This window comes from Mus caroli, unplaced genomic scaffold, assembly GCF_978045245.1.
Source record: "Mus caroli unplaced genomic scaffold, Mus_caroli_1 scaffold_2, whole genome shotgun sequence".
Taxonomy (NCBI): Eukaryota; Metazoa; Chordata; class Mammalia; order Rodentia; family Muridae; genus Mus; species Mus caroli.
This window is the reverse complement of record NW_028227257.1, coordinates 114,126,393-114,140,834: the sequence shown is the minus strand read 5'-3', so window position 1 is coordinate 114,140,834 and position 14,442 is coordinate 114,126,393. Positions and strand designations below refer to the sequence as shown.

Sequence of the window (14,442 nt, the reverse complement as noted above, 5' to 3'; positions counted from 1 at the left end):
CCAGAGCACATGCAGTTTTCTGTTTTTCAAACTGAAATGTATGTGTGGCCATAACGTTGATGGAACTGTAATTCTTACTTGAAAGACTACACAGTTTGCCACCACAAACACATAGACGTGTAAGGGGTGGTGGAGACTTGCTGGGTTAATGCAGCCCTTGCTGATATTTGGTAATGCAGAATACCATAATGAGTGGGTGAGACATGTATCCTGAAAACTCCAGACTGGTTTTCAGGTCAAGCCTAACGTGATATTGTCTAAGCTTTCAGCAATTCCGAGGGACTGGAATTTGTTATGTCAGCATCACTATATTTTAAAATTTATGTTTATTTGTTTCAATGTATATATTTTGGATATTTTGTACTGATATACCTCAGACAAGATACATATTTAAATGAAAGTGGTGCATTTCGTTCGTTTACAGAAATTAGTGCAGAGATTCTGAATTTTATACAAGTTTGGAAGCCTAACGCCCTTTGGAGACACAGTGGGGATGGAGGCTCGGGGCATACCCTTAGGGCACAGGGCCTTCGTGGAGATGTCAGAGCTGCTCATGAACAATGGTCACATGTGAACATTCTGGCTTATCTCCCCTGTTTGCAGTGATAGTAATGACTCAGCTCCTTCAGAGGGAGCAAAGCTTAAGAACGTGTTTGCTGTTTTTATCAACAACCCAAGGAAAAGTCCCTTGCAATAAGCATGTATTAAATAAATAACCTGAAATAAACAGAAGTAGGTGCCAGGGGATCCAAGTGTCTTTACAGAGCGGAACCTGCTTTCTAAGAAGGTCAGCCTATTCAATAAACGATAGGCATCTTTTATATAGGCATATATATTATAGGCAACTGTTTTCTAAAGCGATGCTTTTAGAAAATCTGTAATCATAAAATAAATGTAAATATTTTCCAGCACGAGGTATAAAAATTTTAATTGTGTGTGTCTGTTTGTCTGTATGTGTGTTGTTATGCACATGTATGTGAGGTACCCATTGAAGCCAGAAGAGGGAGCCAGATCTCTTGGAGCCAGAATTAGAGTGGCCGATTTTGTGAGCTACCTGAATTGGGTGCTGTGCCTATGGTTCTTATTCACGGAACCATCTCTCTAGTCCCATAAAATAGATTTTAATTAAGTGATTATGACACCTAAGTTGAGGGCTGAGCTATGAATTAAACCTGTGTTTTCACAGAGGAGGCATCACGAAATGCAGAGCCATTCACAGACCAGAGAGCAGGCCCCCCAGCAGAGACAATGACTGATGCACAAGAAAGAGCTCAGCCATGCCTGAGCTATGGAAAACATCCTTACGCTGTCATCGGAAGTTGCCTTATCTATTATCACCTCTGGAAGAAGCTGTCCATTGGGGAGCATGAGGGCTGAGGGTCCATCAACAAGCGACACCACGCCATTGCAGTCCACTGCACTGTGCATCTTCCCGTTCACCGGCAGCACTGGTGGGGACCTACTGGCCTGGCTGATGTTACTGCTGCGCCGCTCCCGGGGTCTATGGGGTACGAATAATGAACCCCTTCTGCTCTCGTTATCTCCAAAAATGCTATGCTCATCATCAGCAAATTCCGTTTCAGATCCCAGATCTCTTCCTCGCCCCTTAAAACTGAAGAGACTTGTTCTGCTGCTGCGCCTGGCAGAAAACAAGGACCCACGAATGCTGAGTGGTGACTGCGGAGGAAAAAAAAAAAGTCAGTAAGCGTCTGCTAGAGCTCCTACAAATAAGAACAGACTTCATGAAATAACCACTAAATCACTGAGCCCAGTGATCTCGTGTTTGCTTACAAGAAACGTATTTAAAAGATAAGCAATCTGCATATGTAACCGAAGACGGTCTAGTCGGCCATCATTGGGAAGAGAGGCCCCTTGGTCTTGCAAACTTCATATGCCCCACTACAGAGGAATGCCAGGGCCAAGAAGTGGGGGTGGGTGGGTAGGGAAGCAGGGCGGGGGAAGGGTATAGGGGACTTTCGGGATAGCATTTGAAATGTAAATAAAGAAAATAACAACAAAAAAAAAGGATAAGCAATCCAATTACTCCAATTCTAACAAATAAAGGTTGCAATAATTAGAAGAATTCATCCCGCCCCCTCGGACAAGGAAAGGGATCTGTCCAATGCTAATAATGAAAACTCATTGTTTGGCGTTTTCATCGATCAGTTCTTTAGTTCGTTTAGAAATTGAAACTTGAAAATTGTATTTATTGTTGGGCGGAGGGCCCTGTGGTAAGGCGTGAGTCTGGAAATCAGTTGTTTCCTTCCATGGTGTGGTCTGGGGAACTCATCGGTTTATAGATATGCAGGCAGTGGGATATGCCTCAAAGGCTCGAATAACCAGTGAAATTAAGAGACAGTGTCTATTAAAACTCTGCATGTGTATATGCCATGGGAAGTTGTTCCCAAGGGAGCAGGGGAAAACTGTCACCTTCATAGACTCCTATCCAGGACAAACTCTTTCCAAAAGCGAAAATCCAGAGCTGATTATTTAGAAGTACTAAATCCTATACATGTAAATTCTTTTTTTTTCTATTAGGTATTTATTTCATTTACATTTCCAATGCTATCCCAAAAGTCCCCGAGAGTCTCCCCTAACCACTCCCCCACCCACCCACTCCCACTTCTTGGCCTTGGCTCCCCTATACTGAGGCATATAAAGTTTGCACGACCAATGGGCCTCTCTTTCCACTGATGGCTGACTAGGCCATCTTCTGATTCATATGCAGCTAGAGACACAAGCTCCGGGGGGTGGGGGTGGGGGTGTACTGGTTAGACTGCCATATCCAGGGATCCATCCCATAATCAGCTTCCAAACGCTGACACCATTGCATACACTAGCAAGATTTTGCTGAAAGGACCCAGATATAGCTGTCTCTTCTGACATTATGCCGGGGCCTAGCAAATACAGAAGTTGATGCTCACAGTCAGCTATTGGATGGATCACAGGGCCCCCAATGGAGGAGCCAGAGAAAGTAACCAAGGAGCTAAAGGGATCTGCAACCCTATAGGTAAATTCTTTCTATATAAAGTGGCTGGCAGGCACTGGGAACCAAGGCAAATAAATAGGACATGAGCTTTGCCAGAGAACAGGCCTCCACTCCCTCTTATCTTTCTTTGTGCTAGTATCATATGGATTCAAGATTTGTTTCCCTTCTGGACTGTAGTATTTACAGATAAGGATGGGTTTTTGTCTTTAACTTCTGTGCTTATCTGGTAGTCAGCAGTCCTTTGTAACAGAGGTTGGAAACTTCAAACTATGGCAAAGACGATGACAGTAATCCTCGACAATGCATGGAAGGTCAGGTTGGGAGAACTCAGAGCACAAGGAAATGTTCGAAGGATTATTGAAGGATTATTTTGCTTGAGCAAAACAGGGGAAGAAAAATGCTGCTGTGACAGGAGAGATTAATGAAGAAAATTAGCAGTGAGAAGGGACTGCTAGGTTGGGAACACAGCTAAGTTGGTAGTGTGCTTGCCTAGTATGCCTATAGTCCAAAGTTCAAATCCCAAAACTGCATAAAGTGGACGTGGTAACCAATAGCTATAATCCCAGCACTGGAGAGGCAGAAGGAAAAAGATCAAAAGTTCAAGGTCATCGTTGGCTATAATAGAGAGTTTGAGACCAATCTTGGGGGAAAAGGGGAAAAAGTTTAAGAGAGACAAGGAAAGAGTGAAAGTTTTCAGCTACAGTGAGCATTCCAGTTAGGGAATATAATCCAGGAAGGTTAGTGGAAGCTGAGAAAGGCAGCCATAGCCAATTGGTTCATCAGAGTGACCCATATGTTTATTTCTGTGTTAACAGTCGAGGTGAGGTGTATGATGTGCGGATGTTTAGTAGCTCTGGAGCCACTGTTCATCCCATGGGGTTGCAGGGAACTGGGATGTAGATTCAATGTGAAAAACAAGATGAGGAGAGGGACATTCCAGAGGGGAAAGATTCATTTACTAACCAATCAGTAGTTTCTGTGCTTGGGGTGGAGGATGTCAAAGGCATGGGCAAAATCCCAAATTGGGTGCCCGGTGCTTTTGGTACCTGCTGTTCTAGGGAACCGAAGAAAATAGATACACCAGTCGAAGATTAGACTCCCTTCCTCCCTCTCTCCCTTTCTTTTTCCTTTCCTCCTTCCTTCTTTTCTTCCTTCCCCTCTTCTCTCCTCTCCTCTCCTTTCCTCATCCTCATCTTGACATGAATGAGATATTAAAATGATTGACTGAGTACAACTATGAAGATTAATCCAAGGAGTAAAAAATAAAAAAAAAATCTCTTCATCTCTACAGTGGTTTTCAGGAACATTTTCTTTTATTTAAAAAAAAATGTTTCCTAGAGAAGGTATGACAGTTCTGAGATAACAAGCTTTTTATGAAAATGGGAAGCCAAGTAAAAAAGAAAGAAAGGAAAACATACACTTCTCTCTCTTCTTTCCCTGAACGCCCAGCAGAAGTTAGTGTTTTGGGTAAAACATGGTGGTGCAACCACCTTTCTCTCCTGAGCTTTGACCCCAGAGTTAACCCTTGTGCTGCTACCTTTTGGCTGTGGAGCCCCACCTGGTGGGCTCGCAGTACCTGGTTGGGGGTGGACAGCCTCTTTTCCCGAGCCCGGTGGTGCCCTTCCACGCCGAGATGGAAGCTTTTCTTTCGGATGCTTTCCTCTGACCCTGACTTGGACAGCTTCTCATCGTCACCCTTTTCCTCGCCACTGGACAGCTTCTGTTTTTTTTTCTTTCTTCGGTTTCTTCTCTCCTTGGCACTCTTTGAGCTCAGCCTGGAGGTTTCTGAAGAGCTCTCAGAGAGTCCCATAGTCCTGCTCCGCCCTAAACTCGTGTACTCAGCAGCGGCTGCAGCGATCGCCTGTTGGACCAAGACAATCCCAGCATTTAAGTAATTTCCCAATTCAGAAAAATAAAATAAATAATAAAAAGAAAGAGCTGTGCATGCAGATACATGTCTAGGAAGTGACGTATGTTTTGTTGCACTATGACCAACAAGCATACACAGCATATTATCTTCCTATCACACGTTATAGTAATCAGGTGCTTTGCAACTCAATGCTTATGTGTTGTGAACTTCCCGAGACTTAAGCAAATTGAAGTACTAAATGTGTTAAAGTTTTACAAGTATTTTTCAATATAATACTTGCATAGATTGTGCATTAATATTTTTGTATAATATGTTTGCATAAACCTTTGTATAATATAAATATGTAATACAAAATATAAAACGTTTATATAATGTGTTTGCCTATTAGGTAAGCAACTAAGCGCAACCTGTAGAATCAGGTACCCAAGAGCATTATGAGAGTGGCATATCTGAAAATGAAAATAAGTTACAAAGGAAATACTATGTCAAGAAAAATAGTAAAGGTCAATGAATATCTTAAGATATTGGTGAAATCTCAAAACTGAGGTGTACTTGGCATAGAAGGTACCCGTATCATCTCTTTAAAATGCTCTTTAAAAATAAAATAATACTACTAGGTTCTACTATAGGGTTTGTGACATCCCTGGCTATTTTGCTGAATGAGATGGTGTTAAGTTGCCTTCTAAATATTTATGTTTCTACCCACAAACTTGGGCTGTCCTTAGCCTTGGTCATAGAAGCTTATGTTTCTTGCAGTGGGAAAAGAGTTAATGCAGACATGCATAACTGGTCTAAGGAATGAGAATAAGAAACAAGTGTTCAACCCTAAATGGGACGTCACTCAACCCCCTCCCCCACAGCCAGGCCCAGGGAACATTGCAGTAAAGGTGGTAAAAATAATGTAATGGAGTGGGGGGGGGGTTGGTAGAAGGGGTAACGGGGAAGTGGGATATCATTTGAGATGTAAATGAATGGAATGATTGATTTAAAAAATATATAATGCAAGTTCTAGAGAATAGGAACTATAAAATGTTGGCTTCTGGACAGGATGTGGCCATCTTGAACAAGAACTCATAGCAACTGAGGTTACTGGCACAAGACCTGTACAAGAGCAAACCAAACAAATTTCAAACAGAGGTGGCTAAGCTTCTGTCTGGGTCCTACCCCTTACTGAGGGGATACTGGCAGTTAATGGCAGCTGGGGAGGGAGATTCATGGTTCTTGGTGTGCACAGTCACTGGTAGTTTTCCTGGGGTCCAAGGGATGCCCCACAACCATGCACCTATGGGCAGTACTAATTAGACTTAGTGGGTTATCAAAAGGACATGAAAATGGGAAGGGGAAGTTAGGAATCATGTTTATTGTATATGTGTATGAATTTTCCAAGACTAAGGGAGAATTATGTAAGAAAACTAGAAAAAAAAATCGACCAATAGGATGTAAAAAAAAAAAAAAGTTCTTGCAATCATACCATCAGCAAAGAGCTTTGGTAAATAATTCTCCAGATTGTTTACATATTTGTGTAATATTTAGATTGTGAGTGCATCCTATTGTTCAACCTATTATAATTTTATCAACGTTTTCCTCATGGCAGAATTTCCTCAAAACTCATAATTTTATAGATGAATAAAGGGTCAAGACACAAAAAATATCATAATCCTATTGCAAGTTCTTAGACTTTTGGAAAATGAATTGTATTTCTGAATTTTAACTCTAAGCTACACTTATTTATATATTTGTGTTTTCCCACATCACCCACTGATTATTGTCCCCGGCTAATTTGAGAGTCATTCAGGAGATTGACTATTCAAAGGCTCTGACAAGTTTTAAAGCTTTTGCTGTTTGGGGTTACCTGTGCTTGAACAGGTCTTCCCAGCCTTTCCTCTGGAAGAATGCCTTTGCAGAGGTTATATAACATCGACAAAGGTTAATGAACATTCTTTTTCTCTACCTTATAGACTAACTTTAACATTGCAGTTAAAATTTCTTACAGTCATGGGGTTCACTTCACAAAACAGAATCTGTGTCTGGTACTAACTAACTTACAAAATAACTTACAAACCCATGACTACAGAAGTCTTAAGCCCTACCTGAGAACTTACTAATGCTAACTAACTAAATTGACAAGGTGACAAGCTGCCTTCTAAATAGTTATGCTTATTCTTCTCAACAGATGCTACTCCCAGTCTTCACTGAGAAACTGCTCTAACCAGTGAAAGACAGTGAATGAAGAAATGCCTGGCTGCTCGAGACACCGAGAGTGACAGCTGCGTGCTCAGCTCAGGAGGACGTTCATATCCTTCTTCAAGGCTCTAGGAACAAAGCGTGGTGATGACAGGAAGACAGTAAGAGCCCAGGACATAGGGATGGGAGCTATGAAGCTCTGTGTTGTACCAAGGACACAATCAATGTAATCGCGGCACCATAACAGAGGTCAGCAGTGGGTTGGTGCAATACTGAGCGGTTCAGCATTCATTCATTCATATACAGAGAGGGCCCATGCAGCCACATCCTCTCTGCTGAATTATAAGCTACTGATGGATTGTGGGAGAAACAGACATTCTCTTCAGCCCTGTGCCCACTTCTGAGTTCACCAGGGTAAAGTGAGTAGTAGCTAATCCATCGACACAGACGGCCCTGATTAAACGCAGTGAGTTAGGAAAAAAAGGAGAGAAAAAAACAAGGCCGTGGGAAGGGACTAGAAAGGGGAGGGGTTATCAGGTAATTGGGTGGGGGGTGAGGGGGAGCAAGAGAAGGCTAGGGTGGCAGCAATCAGAATGGACTATCTATGAAGTTGACTAAAGCTGAAAATGTGCACACACTTCTTATATGCTTATTAACGGAATGCTGAAGTGTTCTAGGTAATCGGCATGTAATCGACATCTCAGACAGTCTGTTAGGAATCTGGGAGCCTGACATATACAGAGGTAGATACTTTCAGCCAACCATTGGACTGAGCATGGGGCCCGCAATGGAGGAGTTAGAGAAAGGATTAGGAGCTGAAGGGACTTGCAACCCCATAGAAAGAACAACAATAATCAACCAACCAGAGCTCCCAGGGACAAAACCACCAGCCAAAGAGTACACATGGAGGGACCCATGGCTCCAGCCGCCTATGTAGCAGAGGATGGCCTTGTCAGGCATCAATGGGAGGAGAGGCCCTTGGTCCTTGGGCTTCGTTCGATGGCCCAGTGTAGGGGAATGCCAGGGCAGGGAGGCAGGAGTGGATGGGCGGGTGGGGGAGCACCCTCACCATAGCAGGGGCAGAGGAGACGAGATACGGGGTTTCTGGGGGAGGAAACTGGGAAAGGGAATAACATTTGAAGGGTAAATAAAGAAAGTATCAAAAAAAGAAAGAAAGAGAGAGAGAGAGAGAGAGAGAGAGGAAAAGAAGAGAAAAGAAAAAGAAAGAAAAGAAAAGAAGAGAAGAGAAGAGAAAAGAAAAGAAAAGAAAAGAAAAGAAAAGAAAAGAAAAGAAAAGAAAAGAAAAGAAAAGAGAAAAAAAAAACCTGGGAGATTGTTGTGTGAGGCTCAGTTTTGAGCTCATTCCTTCAAGCACGTTAGAAAAAGATAGATGCTATTTATGTAGAAAACAGAACACGCTTCTTAGCCTTTCAGGCCAGAACAAGAAGAATCTTCATGGAAAGACCCTTGTCCCACCTGCTTTGCCTTCGTGTTTGTAATAACAAATACTACCTCGGCTTCTTCCTGCTCTTTTTTGAGTCGGTCTAACATCTGCTGAAATTCTAACTCTTTCTGTTTAGCTTCTTCGATGTTGGCCTGGTTCTGTTCCTCGTACGCCATGGCTACCACAGCCAGGATCAAGTTTATCAGGTAAAAGGATCCCAGAAATATCACCACGACAAAGAAAATCATGTAGGTTTTGCCAGCAGCACGCAGAGTCTATGGGGAGCAAAAAAGAGAGATGATTATTTTAGTAATACAAAAATTCCACTAAGGTTTTTATTGCAGCTGGTATATAATGAATGTGTAAAACAGACATTTTTGTATAATTTTGTTGTAGAAAGATAAATAAAGATAATATCTTTGAAGAAAATCAGTATTAAACAAACTTTTTATATAAAAAATACAGCAATCTTATATATACATTAAGGCTTGATTCTTCATTAAACTGAAATATAATGATATAACAATTCTTCATTTTCCACAATATTTAAATTAACACTAACTTTACCCCTCCCCCATGCTGTCTTTTAACTTTTTGAAACAGGCCCCTTTTTTGGTTAGATTCTATTCTTTCCTTTTAAATGCATAAATAACCATATCACATTTTGACCTAAACAGATACCTTATATAAGGAATTAATCTATTGACCTCAGAGTTTTTTTTTTTAATCTGGAATAATCATTGATAATTTTTAAATGCAGTGTATCTTGCCATGCAGCACACTTTTAGGTTAATTCAAAATAGTGCAGAGATATTAATAAAAACTATCTACTGCTGAAATCCTCAATGTTTCGTTACTCTGTGATCTGCTTTATCACTCCATTATAACTATGATTTTTCTCTTGAATAAATTCCTAAGACTTGAATTATTAGGTGGATGAGAACATTTATTTTGATTTTCATTAACTTTCTGCAAAAGTTACTACCAATGTGTGAGAAAGCCTAGTTTCCATATCTGAACTTAAATATGCCCATCTTGAGACTCCCTTTGTAAAATTATGCCAGTGGTTTTATTCATGTGTTTTATTCATTTAATTTTGAGTTAAAATGACCTTCTTTTCTATGTTATTAAGCTGGGGACTGCTATGACGATTCATGACTGTGTCACTGGATATGTTTGTTGGAGCAAGACAAAGTACGTGAGGCCAACAGTACAGCATTCTAAGATTCCAATTCTGCCCTCGAATTATGTCAGTTACTTTTATTTTCCTACAAAGTGTCTTTTTATATAATTGCATAGCCATTTATAATATTTACAGAAGTAAATATAAAATAAGCCTGTGGCAACTCTGAGAAAAAAATGTACTGCTACATGGAATAATAAAATAGTTATTTCAACCATTTTCCTTTGGGGATGGGGTGTTGAGACTCTAAAATAAATACACAGAGGCCATAACGGCAAGCACCTTCCATCCACGCTAGAGCAGACGGCCATGTGTAGGGACAGTTACTGTTGTCAGGCTGGCATTGTAAGCTGAGTACTATGAAGAGCCATGAAGTCCAGAGGAGGAAGTAGTTGAAAAGAGAAAGGAAAGTTTGGAGAAGAACTGAGAGTTCATGGTAGAGAGGGTTCAACACTAAAGCATGGTGGGCCCATTACATGAGAGTCTAACAGGTACAGTCAACCTGGGCATGTGACAAAAGTGCTGAGTCTGCAAAGGCAGCTCAAGAGAATTGCATTGTTCTTTTGTCTTTTTGTTGGAACCAATGCATATACCAAAGAAGATGGAAGACTTAAAAATTAACGCTGGTCAGACACAGCAGAAAATTATTGATGACTTAAGAACTATCTGTTCTCATATCATCCAAGTAAATTGCCTGTAATTTTAATAATGCACATTAGGGAGTCCCAGACTGTCTGCAGAAATAAAATGAAAACAACAGCAATTACAATAGCTCATAAGGCAGGAGATGCATATACCAGACACTGACTGCCTTCAGACGTGCGTGTTTCTGTTGCTGCTCACCTGTTGATAAAGGTTCTCCCAGTAGTCCTGAGTCATTAGCCGAAACAAGGCCAAGAAGGCCCAGCCGAATGTGTCAAAGCTTGTGTAGCCATAATCTGGGTTTCTGCCAGCTGTCACACACTCGTACCCTTCTGGACACTGCCTACAGATCAACAAGAAAATTATAGGTCAGAATATCTTCAGTGTGTAGCTAAGGAGCAGAGGTTTGAGTGTGAGGAAGAGTGTGAGGGATCCAAAAGAAAGGGTATAAAATCCCATTCTATTATTTACTAATTGATTATTTGGCCAAATTACTTAAACTATTAAAGGTATACTTTCCTGCAGTGGAAACAACAAAATAACTTACCTCAAAGACTTAAGATTGATTTCCAACTTAGAAAAAACATGATTTTCCCACTATCTGTCCATAGTACCATTTAGCAAATGGTAGATGGCATAAGCCGCACTATGTTCATCTTCTAAAAACAATAGGGTTTGAAATGAAGGCCTCCAGTGAAACAGCTTCTCTGAAAGTTATTCTTGGAATGAACTAGTCCCAAGAACAAAAATGATAGAACATTTGTAAGTGTTCATAAAGATTTGTGGCTTTAAACCTTTTTACTTCCTAAAGGTGCCAGATGGGGCTTTAGTTGTCTTAGATGAACATTGTGTCCTGTGGACTTGGGGGAGGGACAACACTGCTGACTCTGAGGTTGGCAGAGTTCTCAGAGCCTGATGAAGAGATGTCTTGATGGGAGGGAGAGCAGGAGAAGAGCTCCCCTGGAAGCTGAAGGTGCCGCATGGAGAAATAGCAAAATGGCATTTGCATAAACAGAAGGGTATCAAAATAACTTTACCCTAGTCTACTGGATCCTATGCAGAGTGGTCAGAGCCATACACTTAGTTATCATACTGTGTTAAGCAATGGAGAACATGGAGATGGAAAGAGCCTGTTTTGTTACTCTCCTTTCCAAGAAGAAAACCCTTAAACTAGCCAACTAACTTTGAATGAGCTTTTAGGAAGAAATATATATATATATACACACACACACACATATATATACACATATACACATACACACACATATATACATGTATATATATGTATATATACACATATACACATATATTTCAAATATATTCATATATACATATACATATATATATATATATATATATATATATATATATTTCTTTTTCAAGATTTCCATGACCAGTATTTTGTCTAGATTGAAGTCTTAGCTCTTGATCAGCCTTGTTTCCAGAATGTATCAACTGTAAACATTGTAAAGTCTTTGTTCTCATTGTTAGATAAAATGAGCAAAGTCAATGACATGAAATTTGTGAAAATTAATATAGATTTGGTCTTCAGCATGAGATTTTCTTCTGCAACACTTAAACTTAAACTGAAAGTAGAGCAAATGTTACATACCCTGAATCTGTGCTGAAACCGCAAAGAAGAGCATCTTTGGATCCCTCCAAGTAATAAAAATATCCTGTTTAGGAAGAATTTGAACAATATAGCATTGCAAGATGTAAACTGGAAGAGTCATATAGCAAGTGAGTTAATGAATATAGACATATATACAAACAGTTAGGCTTGATGCCTGTTAATAAACATTCATTCATTTTTACATCCTCATGCTTTATTCATAAAATACCTACTGAAAAGCTTTTATGGGCCAGTGAATGGTTATGAAGATAAAAATGTGAAACAAAATCACTAACTGTGGGGAGGTTCATTTGCTTGGTGTATGTGGATGTTGGTGTATAGAGGAAAACAATGCATAAGTAAATAATTATGTGTGGTGATTTCAGACAGTTTCAGTCTTCATTGTTTGCACAGGAGTTCTGGTGTCGAAGGCTTTTCCTTCATTGCACAGAGTCAGAGTTAGTGCCTTTGGGAATATTATTGATTGAATCAAAATGATTCTAAGCTCATGAGTGGATTAATGCATTATGGGGCCAATCTTCATGAGATATTGAAAGACAGCAGAGAACTATTAGGCTCAGGCATACTTAGAGTAAGAACAAAAATCACTGGTGATATTCCCTTGAAGGGCTCATTTTGTCCTTTGTCCCTTCATTTATCTCCCACCCCCAACCCCACTCTGGACTTCCCCTGCCTCTTGGCCATCTTGAGATGAGCAGTTTGTTTGGTTCTGCTCATTGTCATAATGCTCTGCCTTACCACAAACTCAAAAACAATAGAGCTAGGTGACCATGGACCAACAGTTCTGAAACCTTGAGCTAAACTGAGTTTTTTCCACTTAAACTGATTTTCTCATCCTCTTTTGAAAGAAATAGAAAGTTATAATTACCAGTGAAAATATATTACAACACTACTAAGAGTCTTTTCTAAAAGAACAGCATCGATAAGGAAGCGATTCACTGCTGTTCTGAAATGACAGAGGATGTGGTGAGACAGTACTGATTACTAAAATGGGGCTATGAAGAGGCACATTTAGTTTGTGATAGTTATACAAAATTTTTATTCAAGGCAGCAGGTTTTTAGGAATTTTGCTAAAGAGAAGATGGAGCTGAGAAGGACAAGAAAGAGAGGAGAGGAGAAAAAGAAGAAAGAGAAGGAAGGAGCTCAAAACTGTATTTCAAAGTATAACATCTGAAGCAAGATAAAATAAATAAAAATCAATTGTACAACACCACAAAAGAATGCAATTTATTTTATAAAATTACCTTGTTGTTTACCCACCAATCAGTACTGATCGGACTTGGGAACTTTGAAATGTGAATTTAAAAATGATAACAACCCATATTTTTCACCTTACACTTTCTCTGGTGCCCTTTGTGCCCATCTTTATGGTAAAGAGTTTCCTGTTCTTTTCATCATCCAGTATTAAGACTTCTTGTTATGATTAGAAGGTGACTTAATTTTCTAAATTACATAAATGTCTAAAGAAACTTATATCATTGTTCCAAAAACTAGTATCTTTTATTAGTGTGCACTAATTTTTTAAAATAATAGGGAAAGATATCCCAGGCTCATGGATTGGCAGGATCAATATAGCAAAAATGGCTATCTTGCTGAAAGCAATCTAGAGATTCAATGCAATCCACATCAAAATTCTAACTCAATTCTTCACAGAGTTAGAAAGGGAAATTTGCAAATTCATCTGGAATAACAAAAAACCTAGGATAGCAAAACTCTTCTCAACAATAAAAGAACCTCTGGTGGAATCATCATCCCTGACCTCAAGCTGTACTACAGAGCAATTGTGATAAAAACAAACAAACAAACAAAAACTGCATGATAGTGATACAGTGACAGACAGGTAGATCAATGGAATAGAATTGAAGACCCAGAAGTGAACTCAGACACCTATGGTCACTTGATCTTTGACAAAGGAGCTAAAACCATCCAGTGGAAAGAGGACAGCATTTTCAACAAATGGTGCTGGCTCAACTGGAGGTTAGCATGTAGAAGAATGCGAATTGATCCATTCTTATATCCTTGGACAAAGCTCAAGTCTAAATGGATCAAAGAACTCCACGTTCAACCAGAGACACTGAAACTTATAGAGGAGAATGTGGCAAAGAGCCTCAAAGATATGGGCACAGGGGAAAAACTCCTGAACAGAACAGCAATGGCTTATGCTGTAAGATCAAGAATCGACAAATGGGACCTCATAAAATTGCAAAGCTTCTGTAAGGCAAAGGACACTGTCAATAAAACAAAAAAGCAACCATCAGGTTGGGAAAAGATCTTTACCAATCCTAAATCCGATCAAGGGCTGATATCCAATATATATAAAGAACTCAAGAAGTTGGACTCCAGAAAACCAAATATCCCTATTTAAAAAAATGGGGTACAGAGCTAAACAATGAATTCTCAACTGAGGAATACTGAATGGCTGAGAAGCATCTTAAAAAATGTTCAACATCCTTAATCATCAGGGAAATGCAAATCAAAACAACCCTGAGATTCTACC

General features: G+C 39.8%; 1 protein-coding gene and 1 long non-coding RNA gene across 6 annotated transcripts in view; one reads left to right on the top strand and one right to left on the bottom strand.

Annotated features, from left to right (window-relative positions):
• Positions 1 to 8,757, top strand: part of LOC110308243 (uncharacterized) — a 109,626-nt gene extending 100,869 nt beyond the window's left edge. The window contains exons 3-4 of the long non-coding RNA XR_015046525.1: positions 7,033 to 7,292; positions 8,624 to 8,757. This is a non-coding gene — a long non-coding RNA (uncharacterized LOC110308243). The remainder of the gene's footprint in view (positions 1 to 7,032; positions 7,293 to 8,623) is intronic.
• The window catches only part of Scn9a (sodium voltage-gated channel alpha subunit 9), a 169,616-nt gene that overhangs the window by 63,529 nt on the left and 91,645 nt on the right, over positions 1 to 14,442 (bottom strand). For 3 of the 5 annotated variants that reach the window (XM_085834816.1, XM_085834817.1, XM_085834815.1), the window contains 5 exons: positions 11,925 to 11,988; positions 10,514 to 10,655; positions 8,556 to 8,762; positions 4,566 to 4,850; positions 1,306 to 1,677 (listed from right to left, as the gene is read on the bottom strand). In XM_085834816.1, the coding sequence (XP_085690942.1) occupies positions 1,306 to 1,677; positions 4,566 to 4,850; positions 8,556 to 8,762; positions 10,514 to 10,655; positions 11,925 to 11,988 (1,070 nt within the window). The remainder of the gene's footprint in view (positions 1 to 1,305; positions 1,678 to 4,565; positions 4,851 to 8,555; positions 8,763 to 10,513; positions 10,656 to 11,924; positions 11,989 to 14,442) is intronic. The other 2 variants (XM_085834819.1, XM_085834818.1) reach the window with 1 other exon arrangement.